Source organism: Choloepus didactylus, chromosome 4, assembly GCF_015220235.1.
Source record: "Choloepus didactylus isolate mChoDid1 chromosome 4, mChoDid1.pri, whole genome shotgun sequence".
In the NCBI taxonomy this organism is placed as follows: Eukaryota; Metazoa; Chordata; class Mammalia; order Pilosa; family Megalonychidae; genus Choloepus; species Choloepus didactylus.
Genome location: NC_051310.1, coordinates 46,759,648 through 46,776,480, shown reverse-complemented (window position 1 = coordinate 46,776,480; position 16,833 = coordinate 46,759,648). Strand labels below are relative to the sequence as shown.

General features: G+C 55.3%; 1 protein-coding gene across 4 annotated transcripts in view; it reads left to right on the top strand.

Moving 5' to 3' along the window:
• Positions 1-16,833, top strand: part of PLEKHG3 (pleckstrin homology and RhoGEF domain containing G3) — a 62,420-nt gene that overhangs the window by 41,525 nt on the left and 4,062 nt on the right. For 2 of the 4 annotated variants that reach the window (XM_037832533.1, XM_037832532.1), the window contains exons 2-16: positions 4,805-5,194; positions 5,983-6,080; positions 7,214-7,283; positions 7,579-7,625; positions 7,736-7,886; positions 8,010-8,141; positions 8,363-8,545; positions 8,727-8,819; positions 9,126-9,212; positions 9,411-9,444; positions 9,806-9,904; positions 12,627-12,665; positions 12,872-12,912; positions 13,405-13,707; positions 14,320-14,433. In XM_037832533.1, coding sequence (XP_037688461.1) covers positions 4,844-5,194; positions 5,983-6,080; positions 7,214-7,283; positions 7,579-7,625; positions 7,736-7,886; positions 8,010-8,141; positions 8,363-8,545; positions 8,727-8,819; positions 9,126-9,212; positions 9,411-9,444; positions 9,806-9,904; positions 12,627-12,665; positions 12,872-12,912; positions 13,405-13,707; positions 14,320-14,433 — 1,842 coding nt within the window. In that variant the 5' untranslated portion in view covers positions 4,805-4,843. Of the gene's footprint in view, positions 1-4,804; positions 5,195-5,743; positions 5,856-5,982; positions 6,081-7,213; positions 7,284-7,578; positions 7,626-7,735; positions 7,887-8,009; positions 8,142-8,362; positions 8,546-8,726; positions 8,820-9,125; positions 9,213-9,410; positions 9,445-9,805; positions 9,905-12,626; positions 12,666-12,871; positions 12,913-13,404; positions 13,708-14,319; positions 14,434-16,833 lie in introns of those variants that run through there. The other 2 variants (XM_037832535.1, XM_037832534.1) reach the window with 2 other exon arrangements.

Genomic DNA, 16,833 nt, shown 5'->3' with positions numbered 1-16,833 from the left:
TGCTTCCTCCCGGTGCCTTTCTAAGGAGATTCTGAAAGTGGAGTTGGGGGACGGTTGGGGTGCGGGGGGCGTTGTTCTGGAGAAGGTCAAAAGCCACTTGGCTGCCCTGGGTTTGAGAGGCTCTAGAATGCCTGGGAGATGTGTGTGTGGTTGAGAAATGAAGGAAGGCTGCGTCGTCTACTGTCCGTGAAGACATTCCTTGTGGGTAGGCCCTGGGTGAATTCCTCGCCTTTGCCCCACTGGGGCCCGGCCCAGGGACCTTGGAGCATCACCTTTGGGGAGTCTCCCTCACCTTTCCCTGCCCACCTCCCAGGCAGGTGCAGTGCCTTTGGGGCTTCTGCTTCTTGGGTGTGGGGTCATGGGTGGCCGGTGAAAGGATGACATCAGCCTCTTCCGTTACCAGGACCCAGCCTCTCTGAACCAAAAACATTTTCTGGGGAGTCTCCAGAGAGCACCGGGTCCCCACCAAGGATTCACCAACAGGTGTCCTCTCCCCTTTCTCACTCTCGTTCTCCGTCTTGCTCCCTGGCCTGGGAGGGAGGGCCACGAGGGGGTGTTGCTGCTTCGTGGGGATTCCCCACACCTGCGAGGCAGACTTGCTCCAGAAGGCCTGCCTGGGCACTCCCTACTGAAGGAAGGACGGGGCGAGGCGCAGTGCCCCCCACCCCCCGTTCAGTGAGGGCAGAGCCACACCTGGGCTATCGCGGGTTTGTGGGGTACAGGTCAGACTGGGGACGTGGTGCTGAGGCAGAGGAGGGCGGGGGAGGATGTGGGGCAGGGCCCTGGTCAGCTGTGCTGGGAACCCGGGGCCTGCCTCGGCTTGCTGCCTGCCTGGGGATATTCAGGGACGGTCCTGGGGAGGTGGGGCTGAGAGGTGCAGGTGGAGGAAGGGCGTGGCTCATGTTTAAACTTAGAGAAGGTTAGAAAAAAGAGACAACTCCCCCTCTCCTACTCTGCCCCCACGACCCTTAAAGGTACATGTCTGAGGGTCTTCTTAGGCCTGTCTCCAAAATAAGGTCGTAGGAGACCTTGGCAAAGAGGACTCCACAGGTGCGGGACTTGAGGCTATGGAATTTTGCAGAAAACTGATTCATGGGTTAATGGTTGACTTGATTGATTCTTTCATGTTGGAAGATGGAAGAAATCGTGGCTGGGGAGTCCTTAGGGGAACTGGGGACTGGGACGGACATCTGGCTGTTGTTAGCCTCACCTCCGTCTCCGGGCTCCTCCTTCCTCAAAAGACAGTGTCTTCCAAGTTGAGTTTGAAGACCTGAGTTCTAATCCTGGTTGTGGGGTGACCCTATGATATGGGGTGAGGCTCACTGCTCAGGAAGGAGAGGTTGTCCCTGCCCGGGGAACCTGTGGGCAGGTACTGTAGCCATCTTTGTGGGAGTCTGAGCTGCAAACACAGGATATGGTTTGGGTCACTCTTCTAGGTGACCCTTCTAGGAGCCTGAGGAATTTATAGTCTGATCCTAGTCACCTCATGAGTTTTTCCTTCTCCTTTCTGCTTCCCCGTGGCCTGGGAGCCTTTGTCCTGGAATCTTGCTTGCCATATTGCTCCAACAGGAGTGAATGGCCAGAGGTCACATAATGGCAGGTCCAGAAGTAGCTATAAGGAATTTTAACTCTAAATCCATTGCCTCTGTATCTTTGGCCCTCATGGGGTAAGTGAAGTGCCATGTTTTAAATCCTAAACTTTCAGACCTTTCAAGCCTTAATACAGCCCCCACAGCCTTTGCCGAGACAGAGCCACTGCCTCCAGGGGCCATGTGTGACTTGGAATCATGCTTGCAATCTGTGCCCTGGCTGGCGTGAAATCCGTTAGGGAAATGGAGGGCAGGAGAGCATGGGCTCTGAAGCCAGAGGGCCTGAGGCCAAATCCAGGTACTTCTGTGGCCTTGGTAAGCTTTTCCGCCAATCTGTGCCTCAGTTTCTGCATCCGTAAAGGGATATAATAAAATAAAGGGATAAAATAAAATAATAGTACCTGCCGCATAGAGTTGTTACAAGGACTAAATGATCTGCTGTGTGTATAGCACTCAGAACAGTCTGGTGCTCCAGGACATTTTGGCTGTTGGCTCTAATGATTTGTTTTAGTCCCAGAAGGATTTGGGTATGGGCACTACTTTCAAAATGTGGGCTTGTAAAGGAGAGGCTAAACCTGCTTATAGTTGTGTCTAAGAGTCTCCCCCTGAGTGCCTCTGTGTTGCTCAGATGTGGCCCTCTCTCTCTCTAAGCCACCTTGGCAGGTGATCTCACTGCCCTCTCCCCTATGTGGGACCTAACTCCCAGAGGTGTAAATCTCCCTGGCAATGCAGGATATGACTTCTGGGGATGAATCTGGACCCGGCATCGTGGGATTGAGAAAACATCTTCTTGACCAAAAGGGGGATGCGAAATGAAAGGAAATAAGGTTTCCCTGGCTGAGAGATTTGAAATGGAGTCGAGAAGTCACTCTGGTGGACGTTCTTACGCACTATACAGATAACACCTCTTAGGTATTAATGTATTGGAATAGCTAGAAGTATATATCTGAAACTATCAAACTCTAACCCAGTAGCTGGACTCTTGAAGATGATTATATAGCAATGTAGCTTACAAGGGGTGACAGTGTGATTGTGAGAACCTTATGGATTGAGCTCCCTTTAGTGTATGGATGGATGAGTAGAAAAATGAAGACAAAAACTGAATGAAAAATAGGGTGGGATGGGGGGATGATTTGGGTGTTCTGTTTTACTTTTATTTTTTGTTCTTATTCTTACTTTTTCTGGTATAAGGAAAATGTTCAAAAAATAGATTGGGGTGATGAATGCATAATTATATGATGGTACTGTGAACAGTTGATTGTATACCATGGGTGATTGTATGGTATGTGAATATATCTCGATACAACTGAATTTAATTTAAAAAAAAAATGTGGGCTTGCTTTGCAGGCAGGCAGCTATGTTTTCCAAGCAGGAAGGGCCCTTTAGTTTCTGGGGCTTATATTGCCACCATCTCCCAGTGGGGTACTCAAAGAGTGACCCCCCCCCCCAATGTCCCCTTTAGAGATTAATCTCCCTGATGGTGTTGGGGACTGTAACTAATCCTTTCCCTTGAGACTGTGACCTGACTGTCTGGGGAGTCCATTTGGGACTTGGGCCTTTTCCATGTAGCCTCCCTGTAGGAACTGACTGTCCCCAGGTCTGATCTGGGAAAGGTCTTAGGCCACACGTCCCTGCCCCAGTGTTCCAGCTGGAAAAGACAGGCAGGGGGCGTATGGGGGAGGGGGGTTCCTGCTTGTGCAAAGGGCTTATAGGGCATCAGATAGTTCCACAGGGCTGGGGTTAAAGGTGGGGATGGCACTTAGGTCTCTTTCTTTGTGCTATAATGACATCATGTTAACACACCAGCTAGTTCCGTAGCTAATTAATTTTCAAGGCTCTTCTGAGGAGGGAGGAAAAAGCAGCAGTGCTACACTTCCCAAGCGTCTCTCCTGAGACCTCAAAGAGCTTCCCCAAGATGATCCTGTTCATCTTCTCTTGTTGCACTACCGGGGTGGGGTAGGGGGGTGGGGAGCTGGACTGGTCCAGGCAGAGGGAACAACACTGTGAAAGCCAGAGGCCCAGGGGCACTGGCACAGGTGGGGGCACTGGCTTCCAGGTTGGGGCTGAGGCCCAGAAAACCATGGGGGAAGCAGCACCAGGGGTACCGAGCGATGGTGCCTTCTAGATCACTCTTGTAGCTCTAGCCTCCACCCTTTGGCCACATCTGTGGTGGGATAGCTTCTGTGGAAGGCTGTGGGTCAGTGGGGGTGAGAGGAGTCCCAGGAACCTTCTTCCCCTGTAGGAATAGCAATCCAATGTATATTCCAGAGCTCTGGTCCTGTGGGGTGGGGATGGGGTGTCCCTGTCCATCCCAAATGCCACACCTGAAGGAGGCTCTGGCCCTCCTCTGACTTGCGCCCCAGGTGGGCCAGCTTCTGAGCCACACCATCTGCTCAGGGAATAAAGTCCACCTGAGGCTGTGTTTGCCTTACCTGGGAGCAGCTTCCTGCTTTCCGGGCTGCCGGGTCTCAGCTGTGCTGAGAGGAACTTGTGGAGACTCAGCCGTGGCTCAGCCCTGGGGAATTTCCTGGGCCCCACACCCTCTCAGGAGCCCTAGTGAGTCAGGGGCCTGAACCTGGACATGGAAGCTGGGGGCAGGGGTAATGCTGGGCTCAGCCTCGCCACCATCTCCTTTGATTCCTCTCTTCAGTATCCAGAAGGCTTCAGGTTTGTGGTGAAACCACTGGGGCCTCAGACTGTGCAGTCCTAGAGGGAACATCATCGTCTGGCTTGTGTGTTGTCTGAGATTGAAAGAGCAGATCTTTGCCCATCCCCAGACGACAGGCAGGCCCCTGGGGAGTGCTTTTTAACAAGTACGATGATAATCACCATATTGATGGCTATGGGGCCCTCAGAGCATTACAGGTTGCAGGTCATGTCATCCTTGGGGACATAGCCCTTGGGGGTAGGTAGCGTCTATCCTCAGTTTACCAACAAGGAATCTCTGAGAGGCTAAGTGCTGTGTCCCAGCAGCCGGGCTGGGCTTTAGATTCCATCAGAAGGTACCCCCTGTCCTCTCTGCTTTCTGGGGGCTTCGAGTTTCTGAGCTCTTTATTTTCCCTGGCTGTGGTCTCAGGATGGAGCTGGAACTGGAGCTGGAGCGTGGAATCAGAAAGGAATGCTCCCTGGGCACACGAGGCGGTGCTCACGGGGTCTGAGGGAAGGGCCCCTTCCCGGGATTTGGGGTTTTGACACTTTGGTCTGTTTTGCTCCAGAATCTCCCTGGGGTGCCCACCCTAGGCAGCGATGCCAGGATGCCCGTCTCCATCGCCCTCCGCCCGGATGGCAGCCAGGAGCGGCCCGTGAGCCTGGCCTCCACCTCCTCCTCGTCGGGCTCCTCGCGTGACAGCCGCAGCGCTATGGAGGAGCCCCGTGGCCCCGAGGCTCCGGCCGAGAACGGGGCAGGCTCGCCCCGCGGCTGGCAGCCCCTCGGCGGCAGCAGCAATGCCAGCAGCTGGCTGCACGTGAAGGGCCCCCTCTCGCCATTCAACAGCCGGGCCGCAGCTGGGCCCGCGCACCACAAGCTCAGCTACCTGGGCCGAGTGGTGCGGGAAATCGTGGAGACGGAGCGCATGTACGTGCAGGACCTTCGCAGCATCGTGGAGGTGTGTGTCCACCTGCCTGGGGACTTGAGCGGGGGACGGGAGGGGTCTTGTCCTTCTCTCCTCGGGACCTGGCTTCTGGGGGTCCAGCTCTCCTGCAGGAGACTGTGTTCACCCTGGGAAGGAAAGCTCTCCCTGACACTTGGTGTCCAAGGATGTGCTTCCTGTGAAGCCATGGGGAGGCCTTGGATCTCCAGCCCTTGTTTTCTGCCCCTGCCATAGCCATCAGCTAAACTAACTCCTCACACTTCCTTGTGACTTTGGGTGGGTGGGTGGGGGTCACATAAGCCACTTGGGCCCATACAACTTCCTGCATATCCCCAGGGTGTAACCGCATTTGATGCGGAGGGAGGGGTCTCCAGCCTGCCTGGGAGGATTCCAGCTATTAGGGTGCTTAGAGGAGATGGACGTGGTGAGACCAGCTCTGGGGGCTGCCCCTCTGGGCCCTGATCACTGCTCTGCTGTTTCCCAGCTGTGGGGTGTCAGCATGTCACGCCACCCCCTGAGCCTCAGTTTCCTCATCTGTAAGATGAATGCACACCTGTCCCTCAGGGCCGCTATGAGGACCACACGGGTTACAGTAGGTGAAGCATGTCACACTGCCAGCACACGGAAGGCGGCTGTGTGGCCATCCTCGAGGAAGGCCATCTTCCCTTCCGGGGAGGTAGGTGGTGCCTCACATCACAGCAGAGCTGTAAGATGCCTGCTAGACGCAGGCACCACGGGCACTGCGGCTGAGCTGGCTGGTCGGAGGCGGGCCCGGCTCAGCCCTGCTGCCTCTCTCCGCACAGGACTACCTCTTGAAGATCATCGACACGCCTGGGCTGCTGAAGCCAGAGCAAGTCAGCGCCCTCTTTGGGAACATAGAGAACATCTACGCGCTGAACAGGTGTGTGAGCCAGCCACGTTCTCACTGTGTCCTCCTGGGGGCGCCGTCTCAGGGCCCAGGGAGGAACCTGGCCAACGTGGGCCCAGGGCCTGCTCGAGGTGGGGAAGGCTGGGCCACCCCTGCACAAGGGTGGAGCTAGTTCCTGCAGGAGGTGAGGGCACCAGCTGGGCAGATGTGTCCTGGGGCTGACGTGCTTTCTGTCAGGCCAAGGGGGAGAGTTGGAGGACACGTGCGTGCTCGGGGGACAGCTGGGCTCCTGCAAATGGATGCTCTCCCTCGCCAGTGGTTCCTTTGTCCCCCTCATCATCCTCCCTCACTCGTGCTTCTCTTAATCTCTTCCTCCCTTCCCACCGACCCCCTGAGAAGTTGGGCCTCCATGGAGATTATCCGACCCGCTATTGGAATGCACAGGACAGGCATGACGTGAGGGGGCAGCCTCGGGACAAAGGGGCCCCTGGAGGCTGAGGGTGCCGCTTTGGACCACAGACTCCCCGGGAATGGGAGCCGGGTCAGGAGGAGCAGAGCTTATGGTGAGATCAGTGATAGGACAGGAGGAGCCTTACCCCGGGCCCCTTAAACGGGCAGGGGGACCTCTGTGTAAGCCAGAGAAGTCCCAGAGAGCAGGGTGCAGGACGGGCGGCTTTAGGAAAGAGGAACACAGATAGGGGTGGGTTGCAGGGGGATCCTGTTTCAGAGGTTTCCTTGTTTCCCCATCTAAGAATGAGAGGCTCAGGGCCTTGGCCTGTCTCTCATCCTTTCCCATATCCTTTGGCTTTGATTCCTCTCTCTGCTTCCTCCTGTAATCTTTGCTTTTGTGTGTTTGACTCCTGCCCACAGAGGAGCAGTGTCTCTCCGAGGTGGGTACTGGTGTTGCTTCCTCTCCGGCTTGCTGAGCACGTGGGCCTCCTTCCCTGTGTCTTTGCGGTGGCACCCGTTGTTTTCTGTGGTTGCAGCCCAGAGGCAGGGCTCCCCTGAGGGTGGAAGCCCCAGCTCTTCAGCATGACGACAGGGCTGGCCGTGTGTCTGGACTGGCTGTGTGTCTGGGCGCCAGGAGGCTGGGGCGGGCATGCGGCTGACTATGGATGGGGTGGGGGTCCAGGGTCTGATGGCCGCCCCCTTGCTCCCTCACCCAGCCAGCTGCTCAGAGACCTGGACAGCTGCAACAGCGACCCTGTGGCCGTGGCCAGCTGCTTCGTGGAAAGGGTAAGAAGGCCCCGTCCTTGTCCCTGGTCCTGCCAGTGTGCATAAAAGGATGTGCGAGGCCCGAGGGTCCCTCTCCGGGGGATGTTGTGGGTGCCTCGCCTGGAATGGGAAGGGCATTCTGGGGCAGAACCAGGGGCTTCTGATGGTCCTAGACAGATGGGTACAAAGATGGACCTGCCGGCTCCTAGGTGGGGAGGGGGCAGCATGTGCACCTTGGGCCAGGGGCCTGTCTTCAGTATGACTAGGTTTACTGCCAAATAGGAGTTATTACTATTTATTTCTGGTCTCTCCTTAGAGCCAAGAGTTTGATATCTACACTCAGTATTGCAACAACTACCCCAAGTGAGTAATGGGGTGGGGAAGGGAGGCAGAGCCATTTGTGAGTCTGGAGCACCCCACCTCCCCATCCAGGCCCACCCCAGGCGGTGACGGCTCCCTCTCCCTGCTCCCAGCTCAGTGGCTGCCCTGACGGAATGCATGCGGGACAAGCAGCAGGCCAAGTTCTTCCGGGACCGGCAGGAGCTGCTGCAGCACTCGCTGCCCTTGGGCTCCTACCTGCTGAAGCCAGTCCAGCGCATCCTCAAGTACCACCTGCTGCTCCAGGTACCCGCGGAGCCCTCCTGAGCCTGCACGGGGTGGGGGGTGGGGGTGGGCACAGAAGGGTCTGTCTGGGGAAGGCGCAGCATCCTCGAGTCTGGGTTGCCCAAACCCCTCTGTCTGGTACAGGAAATCGCTAAACATTTTGATGAAGAAGAGGACGGCTTCGAGGTGGTGGAGGATGCCATCGACACCATGACCTGCGTGGCCTGGTACATCAACGACATGAAGAGGAGGCACGAGCACGCGGTCCGGCTCCAGGTTCTGCCGGGCTGGGTGGCTGGAGGGAAGCCCCCCTTGGAGAAGGGCATGTGGTGGTTCTGCTGGGAGCAGCTGGGGTGGCGGGCCCCGGTGGGGGCTGGCTTCTCTGGGGGACCCAGGCCTGGGGGGTGGGGTCTGCGTGAGCCTCCTGGGGCCCTGTGCGGTCCCCAGCAGGGTCATGAGCAGCCTGGCCCTGGGGGTCGGCGGCTTCTCTGCTGCAGGAGATTCAGTCACTGCTCATCAACTGGAAGGGGCCAGACCTGACCACCTACGGAGAGCTCGTCCTGGAGGGCGCCTTCCGTGTGCACCGCGTGCGCAACGAGAGGGCCTTCTTCCTCTTCGACAAGGCACTGCTCATCACCAAGAAGCGGGGCGATCACTTTGTCTACAAGGGTCACATCCCGGTAAGCAGCTGCCACCTCCTTCTCCTCTTCCCAGTGGGCCCGGGCTGCCCTCCTTGTCCTGCATCATCCAGCCCCTGGGCTCAGCGTGGACACAGCTTCATCCTTCCAAGATTACTCCCCCTGCATTCCCCAGGCTGCCGCACCCCTCTCACACCTGATTGCCCTTTTCCTCTGCCCCCAGTGCTCCTCCCTCATGCTGATCGAAAGCGCGCGAGACTCCCTGTGCTTCACCGTCACCCACTACAAGCACAGCAAGCAGCAGTACAGCATCCAGGTGAGGGGCGGGCCGGGGCGATTGGGCAGCAGAACAAGGTTGTCTTTGCAAGGCCTCCAGAGGGGCTTTGGAACCAAACCCACCTGCGTGTGGAACCCGGCTCCTCCCCTCCCTCGGCTGCACCGAGCCTCGGCGTCTCCCTCTATGACATAGAATTGTGTGTACTTCACCTGGTTTGGTGAGGGGTCACGACACCCTCACCAGGGCCCCAGCAGTCTGCCGCCTTGGCAGAAGCACAGTCCAGGCCGGGCAGCTTCAGGCCTTATGATGATGATCCCCGGGCCCCTCTCCCTTGGGTCCCTCCAGGCCAGAACAGTGGAGGAGAAACGGAACTGGACTCACCACATCAAGAGGCTCATCCTGGAAAACCACCACACCACCATCCCCCAGAAGGTGAGCTCCCAGGCCAGCCCCTGAGAGGGGTGCGGGGAGAGAGCTGCCCTCAGAGCCAGCTCCCAAGCATCTGCTGGGGCCTCTGCTTCTGGACATGGGTCTCAGCGCAGCACTGTGGGTGCTCCTGGAGCAGCAAGAGCTGAGCTCGAGTACAGCACATAGCAAGGTCATAACTGGTTGTTTCCCTTCCCCTTTCAGGCCAAGGAAGCCATCTTGGAAATGGATTCCTATTGTAAGTGTACCCTTTTCTGTCTATTTTGTCCCTATCTGTGGACATCTATCTAGGTCAGCTTGAACCCCGGGGAAGCTTTGCCTCATGCTTGTATTCCAGGGAGCAGGGAAGATGGGGAGGCTCCTTTTGCCAGGGGATGGGGGTATACACTGCGAGGCTAGTGGCCCCGTTGCCACCGAGGGGTGGGGCTCCCGGGCTGCTGTAGGACAGAAGAGACAGAAGAGGAGGGGGCATTGGAGGCTTCCGGAGCTTGGCCCTGGGGTGGGCAGCAGAGACACGGTGGGATCCGGCCACAGTGTGAGCAGAGGGCACGGGCAATCACAGGGAGCCGGGGGCCCGATTGTCTCTGTCCTGTGTGCAGATCCCACCCGCTACCGCTGCAGCCCAGAGCGGCTGAAGAAGGCCTGGTCCTCCCAGGATGAGGTGTCCACCCACATGCGCCAAGGACGCCGGCAGTCTGGTAAGGGAGGACTTGGGTGGGCAGAGAGGCCTCTTCAGAGGACCCTTGACCAGGCAGGGGACTGTCGGTAGCCATGTCTAGGGCTGCCTCTCTCACCTCTCCAGGAATCCTAGGAAAGGGCAGGAGGTAGGGTCGAGGGGCATCCAGGGAGCATCTTCTCCCTGCACCCAGGCTGCCCTCCCAGCAGCCGCCTCTGGGCCTTCTTGCCTGCCGGGGTTGGGCAGCCCGCCTCTTTCAAGGCCCTCAGGACACTTGTTCACTCAGCTCTTGGGATTGCTTCTTAGCTCCCCTGCAATCGAATCCTCCCTCCTTTGCCGCCTGGGATCACGGATGGTCCCCAGCCCAGTCCTGGAACAACAGAGCAGAAGCAGGACTTGGGGAAAACAAATTAGACTTCAAGTGGCACCAAGTCCAGATGGGAAATATTTACTTTGGGTCTTAGGAAAAAGTTTTCCTCTCCCAGGTTTTTTTCCATTACTGGGCTTGCTATTATGCTCTTGGATTTATTGGAATGAATAGCCTATTTAGAAAGAAAAAACCTTGCTTTTATTCTGAGTCCCCATGGTGTGAGGTGTGTACGTGTGTTTTCTAAGTCTGTTTTCACTTTAACTTTCATTTGAGGCTGAAGGACAGGTTTGGCCTAAGCCGTGTGCCTGCCAGATTTTTACATGAGGTGGCAGTTGGGGTGAGGACTCCTGGAGAGAACAATTTTGGAGTCATTGAGAGGGCTGTCCTGGTTTGTTTCTCCACTGGGCTTTGGTTGGACATGACCCCCGTATTCCCCGAACACCTGTGTGAACTGTTCTTTGGTCTTTGGTCTTCTGGAAGATGGAGCTGAGAAGTCTTTGGAAAGGTTTTGCATTTTTGTTTTGTATGGCATTATTCAGGGTGATTTTGGAATCTGGACAAATTTGCTATGTGTACCCTATGTTAAGAGTCTCAAACTGGGGGTGCTACTTTGTATGTCCCTGTCCCTCTAACGTCCCTGTCATCTCGCCCTGGCATATGATCAAAAGCACGTAGATGTGCTCTCTAAGTGACGGTGCTGGTAATAACAGTAATATTATCATCCCAATGTTAGCATCACAACTTTAGTTTTCCAAGGCACCCAGGAAATGAGCCATTTTAGAGACTGAAATTCCCATGAGGCTGAGGTTCTACCCTGTAAACGCTAAAAGAGTTCGCTTTTGTTTTTAGTGCTAACCATTATGAAATAGACCTTTCTAAAACATATGTTATACTTCGGGGCCTTATAAGATGGAGGATGCTGACCCCAATTGGATTGGCACTTTTCTGAATTGGCAGGTGCTAGAGCCATCGGTGGCACGTGCACTGCCAGATTCCCCTGGGTGGCTGGGGTGGCTGGGCTGTTGGTTACCACGGAGATAGCTTGTATTTGAGGTGTCATAGCCATCTCTACAGTTCTTCTGTAACACTGAAAATGTTCATTCTCATGGGTCTTAGCGTGTTTGCCTGTAGCAGCCCATCTTCCCTCTACAAATCTGTTAGAAATCGCTCGACGGAGCTTTTGGGAACTGTGTGTAAAAGCAGCCTGGGATTCACTGAGAGGGAGGACCCAGGCTGTGTGCGGGAGCTGTAGCACCTGGGCTTTGCCATCTGCCCTCGTTGTCCAGAGGCCTTTCTGCTCCTACTTCCAGAGAGCTGAGATGGACTTATGAGTGTACTATGGATCAGTAAGCTCCTGTGGTTTTATCCTACATTGTTTGTCATTTATTTTAAGTATTCCTGATTACAGGTTTTAAAATGAAAGAGTAGAATATGTTATATTTCTCTCAGTTTAAAAATAATTGGGTGTTTACTTACATTCATGCAGAAAGAGTATATGTCCATGTTTGCGCACACACATGCATGTATGTGTGTAGAACAAAATTCTTCCATATGCTCTTCTGCCCAGGAAGTCCTCGGTAGACTTTCCTTCTGGTTCTAAGTTTATAGAGAATTGTACCCATCCCACTTAACGCCAGTTGGGCAAGGATAGGGGTGGGTCAAGGCCAGGGCTCTGTCGAGGGAGGTCCCTGAGACAGTGTCCTCTTACCCTTGCCCTCCCGTCTCAAATGTGTCTCCAGAAAAGCTGGGGTAAATGGTGGAGACACCATCAGCCTAATGGATGTGTTTTGTATCCTGTACCCAGAGCCTGGTTGCCCCCCGTTCGGCTGGGCAACACTCCCCAGCGGGCAGAGAAGCTTCGTGGTGCCAGGCCTTAAGGGCCGTAGAAAGTTGGGTGCGACCTCTGCTTTCCAGTCGGGTTGCTCTTGAGGGGGCTTGGTGGTGGGTGCAGCTGACATGCCGAGGAGCTCCCTGCAAGGGCGCCTGGGGCTTGAGCTGGACCCAGGAGCCTCCGGAAGCATGGCTAGCTGGTCTCAGCGGAGCAGCATGAGGCTCTGCTCTCCACCCCATGGCCCCAGGACCGAGGGCCCTGGGCAAGGTGCACTGCTGCAGAGACTGTGTGGGCAGCCAGGGCTGGTGGTCAGAGAGGGGGTCCCCAGAGCTGGATGCCAGCGGCCCGGGTCTGGCCTCCCTGTTGGGTAGGTGTGAGGGGCTCAGTGGCACTGTGGAGGGCAGCCTTCCTAGGGCTTCCGGGAGCCGAGCCAGAGTGGACTTTGAGCTGGTGATGGGCAGGTGGTGCTGGAGCGCGGGATCAGGGCCGGCTGCAGCTCTTCCTGGACTGCTGCCGACTGGGCCCATTTGCTTTCCTCCACAGAGCCGACCAGACACCTGCTCAGGCAACTGAATGAGAAAGGTGAGTGTGGATGGCCATTCCCCATGAGCTCTGGGGAGGGGGCGGCGTGTAAGTGTGGGTGGGAGGTGGAGTAGGGAGGTGAAGCAGGTAACAGCCTGGGTGGACAGACCCCCAGTGAGACCTTCCCCAGGGTCTCTGGGCCTCTGGCCGCTAAAAGAGGTTCTTTGTCCTGCGTGTGGACCTCCTCTCCCTCTCGCCCTGTGCAGGGGACGTGGTGGTGTCAGCAGCCAGAGCAGCAGGAATGAAGGTGAGGCCAGTGGGCAGTGGGGCTGGGGGGGGAAGGGATTGGCTGGCTGGAGGGTCGGACATCCGAGTCAGCCCCTGGGGGGCCCCTCCAGGTCCCACTACCTTCATTTATTCAACAACTGCCATCAGGCACCTACTGTGTCTTGGGCTCTCTGAGGGTCCCAGAGTTGCCCCTGGTGACCCTTCTGTACCCTTTTCCAAGGATGGCACCCAGATGGTGGCCTGCCCAGCCAGGATCCTCTTGTCTCTCCCTCCCTCTGGGACAGGCAGGCCCCTTAGGGTCCTGAGTTCCGGACCAGGCCCCAGTCTCAGCTTTCCCGGGCCCCAGCCTTCTCACCATGAGGCTCCCCTGCTCCTCACTGACCCCTGGTCTCCACCAGGGGTTGGGATTCTAGAAGCAGCTTTGTGCATGAAGTTTCCCCACCCCAGCCACGGGCAGGAGCAGGGGAGGTGGCCCGGAGGCTGGTCACGAGGGCTCCTGTGCTCTGGACAGCACGCGGGCAGTGCCGGCACTCTCCTGGACTTCGGGCAGCACCCCCGTCCTCGGGGCCTGCAGCCGGAAGTGGAAGGGGCTGCCCAGGAGGATCAGGAGGAGGAGGAGGAGGAGGAGGAGGTGGTGGAAGAGGAAGAGGAGGAGGAAGATCAGGCCTTTCAGGTCTCTCTGGAGGACCTGGCAGGGCATGAAGGCAGCAAGAAGGGGCCTGGGCCGGATCCCCCAGGCTCGGAGGAGGAGGAGGAGGAGGAGGTGGAGGAAGAGGAGGAGGAGGAGGAGGAGAGCCTGGCAGTGGCGGAGCAGGTAGCCGACTTTGCCAGCTCCCTGCTGGCCGCCCTCCACTGCTGGCACTATCGGGCCAACGCTTTACTTTTCTCCCGGGGCGCTATGGTGAGGTGTCTCTTTGATCTCCCCTCCTCCTTGCATGTTCCCTGGCATGTGCTTGCCTGCCGAGAGTCTCCTCCCCTCCCTCCCCTTTACTCCTGCCATCAGCACTTCCTAACCCCCTCTCTTGCTGTCATGCCCTGGTGAGCCCCTGGCATGTGCTGTTCCAGTTCTGGGTGCTAACCAGTGTACTATCCAATCAGCATGACTAATGGGGTGCAGGGTGGTCAGGAAAGGGTGAAGCCAGCACACAGTGGGGGTGGAAAGGTCAAGTCCACTTGGCCTGGATGGGGAAGGCGGGTTGGGCTTTTCCAGAGGTCTGGGCTATAGCCAGAGGCCACACGCCTGCCTGGGATTTCTCCATCCCCACACTTGGCGGTTCAGTCCGACTCTGAAATGGCTCAGATCCAAGGCTGACTTGGTGCAGCCCAGCCCCCTTGGGGCTCAGGGAGGGGCTGCCTATGCTAGGATGTAGAAGGGACCAGCACCCAGTTGCCCTGGGTGCTGACGTCTGCCCTCTCCCTGCTGCAGGGGAAGGGGCGCAGGGAGTCAGAAGGCTCCCAGGGCCACAGAAGGCCCCGGGTCCGGTCTCCAACTAGTGCTGAGAAGCGCATGAGCTTCGAGTCCGTCTCTTCCGTGCCGGAGGTGAGCAGCTATCTGAGCAGGCAGCAGGTGGGGGAGTGGGGGGAGAAGGTGAGCGTGGTGGTACCTGGAGCCCAGAAATCCAGGTCTGCAGGTGTGGCTTTCAGGCCTGTGGGATACCCCACCCCTGGGACTGGGACTCTCAGCTCTTTAGAAAGCCCATCCAAATTAGGGGTGCACGGCTTGGTGAGCAGACAGCTTCTTTCTACGAATTAGGAGAAGATGCCTCTTGGGCAGATGCAATCCCATGCTAAGCGGCACAGCTAGTGAAGTGAGCTAGATAGATCAGCCCCACCTCGATTGGTCACTTTGTACAGGGCACAAGGCCCTGCACCCACCAGGGTGTCACATTTAAACCACCCCTGGGCCCACCTGGACAATGGGTAGGGAACTTTTTTCTTTTGAAATAATGTCAAACCTACAGGAAAGTTGCGAAAAACAATACAAAACAAAAACAAAACAAAACAAACAAACAATACACAGAACTCCAACATACCCCCACCCAGATCCCCAGATTTACCAACTTTTTGCATTTTGCTACACTTGTTGGATCAGTCTGTTATAGTCTATCAATCTATGTATCTGTTTTCTAAACATTTGCAAGTAGGTTGTATAGATCCTGCTCTTCTAGCATTTGACACTTCTGTGTACATTTCCTAAGAACTCATACTATATAAAGGGGTAGGATATTGATATCTACTGGATGCCTCCTACGTATCAGATATTTTATTTCTTCCTTTTCCCTGTAACAGCCTTGGAAGGGAAAAAGAGGCTTAGAGAGGTTGAGTGACTTACCTGACAGTGGGCTGAGGTCTCAGACCCAGAAGCCCCCTCCCACGACCCCATGTTGCCAGTGGGTTGTGTGGAACTGAGTCCTTCACTTTCCCAAAGTTACCAAAAAAGTTCACGAGGGCAAGGCTACACCCCAGGGTGGCCCTCACAGCCAGGACAGGATTAAGAGACCTGGATGATGTTGGATAAGAGCCCAAAGCAGAGCTGGCCAGTAAGATTAGAATGTGAGCCACAGGTGAACTTTAAATTTCCTAGTAGCCATGTAAAAAAAAAATGTAAAAGAACAGGTGAAATTAATTTTTATCGTATATTGTTTAAACCAATATATCCAAAACGTTATCAGTTTAACATGTAGTCAAAATAAAAATTATTAATGACATATTCAAGACTTTTTCTTCTATGAAGTCTCTGAAATCCGGGGTGTATGTTACCCTTGCTTACAGCAGGTCTCCATTTGGACTGACCACATTTCAAATGCTCAGCAGACACTCCTGGCTGATTGCTACTGTGCTGGTCAGTCCAGATTCCAGAGCATGGGTCTTGTTTGGAAGGTTCTGGATTAGAACTAATGGAATCAGGTTTGATGCCTTGGAATGTAGAGTTCTTTGCATTCTTCTTCCAAAAAACTTCTCTCACAAGCTGCCTGTGCTGGCCAGTTTTATGGCTCAAATTACCTTCAAGGTGATCAAACGGAAATTCTGCAGCTTGCTCCCCTCCTTGTCCATCTGGCCTGGCATATGCCGAGTCTGTGCTTGCCCGCAGGTGCTGAGGCTGGCCGATAGGAGCCAAATTCCCAGCTCCACCCTCTGGCAAGATGCCAGCACTTGGTTGCGTTATTCTCAGGACCCTGATCCTCCCCCAGGGAAGTTGGGAGCTGCTGATGTTGCTCATGCTTGTGTTTGAACCCCAGAACTCCTGGGTGGGGAGCCCCTAGGCCTTACCAATGGGCTCTGTGGGGTGCCTAGGAGAGCAGAAGCTCTGGGAAAACTGGGCAGAGCCTGATCCTGCGCTGTGTGTTCCCACCTGGTCCCTGTAGTACCCTGGCAGGCTGCCCGAGAGGTGCCGCCACCCTGTCCATGTTTCTAGGATTTTCCTTGAGTTTGAGGATGTGGGCCCAGCACCCCGGCACCCCCGCTGCAAAGTGACCAAGGGACCTGATCATGCTTGTTTCTCTAAGGACCTGCTGCCTCACTATTTTTTTAAAATTCAATTTTATTGCAATATATTCACATACTATACAATCATCCATGGTGTACCATCAGCTGTTCACAGTACCATCATATAGTTGTGCATTCATCACCCCAATCTATTTTTTCTGAACATTTTCCCTATACCAGAAAAAGTAAAAATAAGAATAAATAAAAGTAAAAAAGAACACCCAAATCATCCCTCCCCACTCTATTTTTCATTTACTTTTTGTCCCCATTTTTCTACTCATCCATCCATACATTGGTTAAAGGAAGTGTGATCTGCAAGGTTTTCACAATCACACTATCACCCCTTGTAAGCTACATTGCTATACAATCATCTTCAAGAGTCAAGGCTAGTGGGTTGGAGTTTGATAGTTTCAGGTATTTACTTCTAGCTATTCCAATGCATTAAAACCTAAAA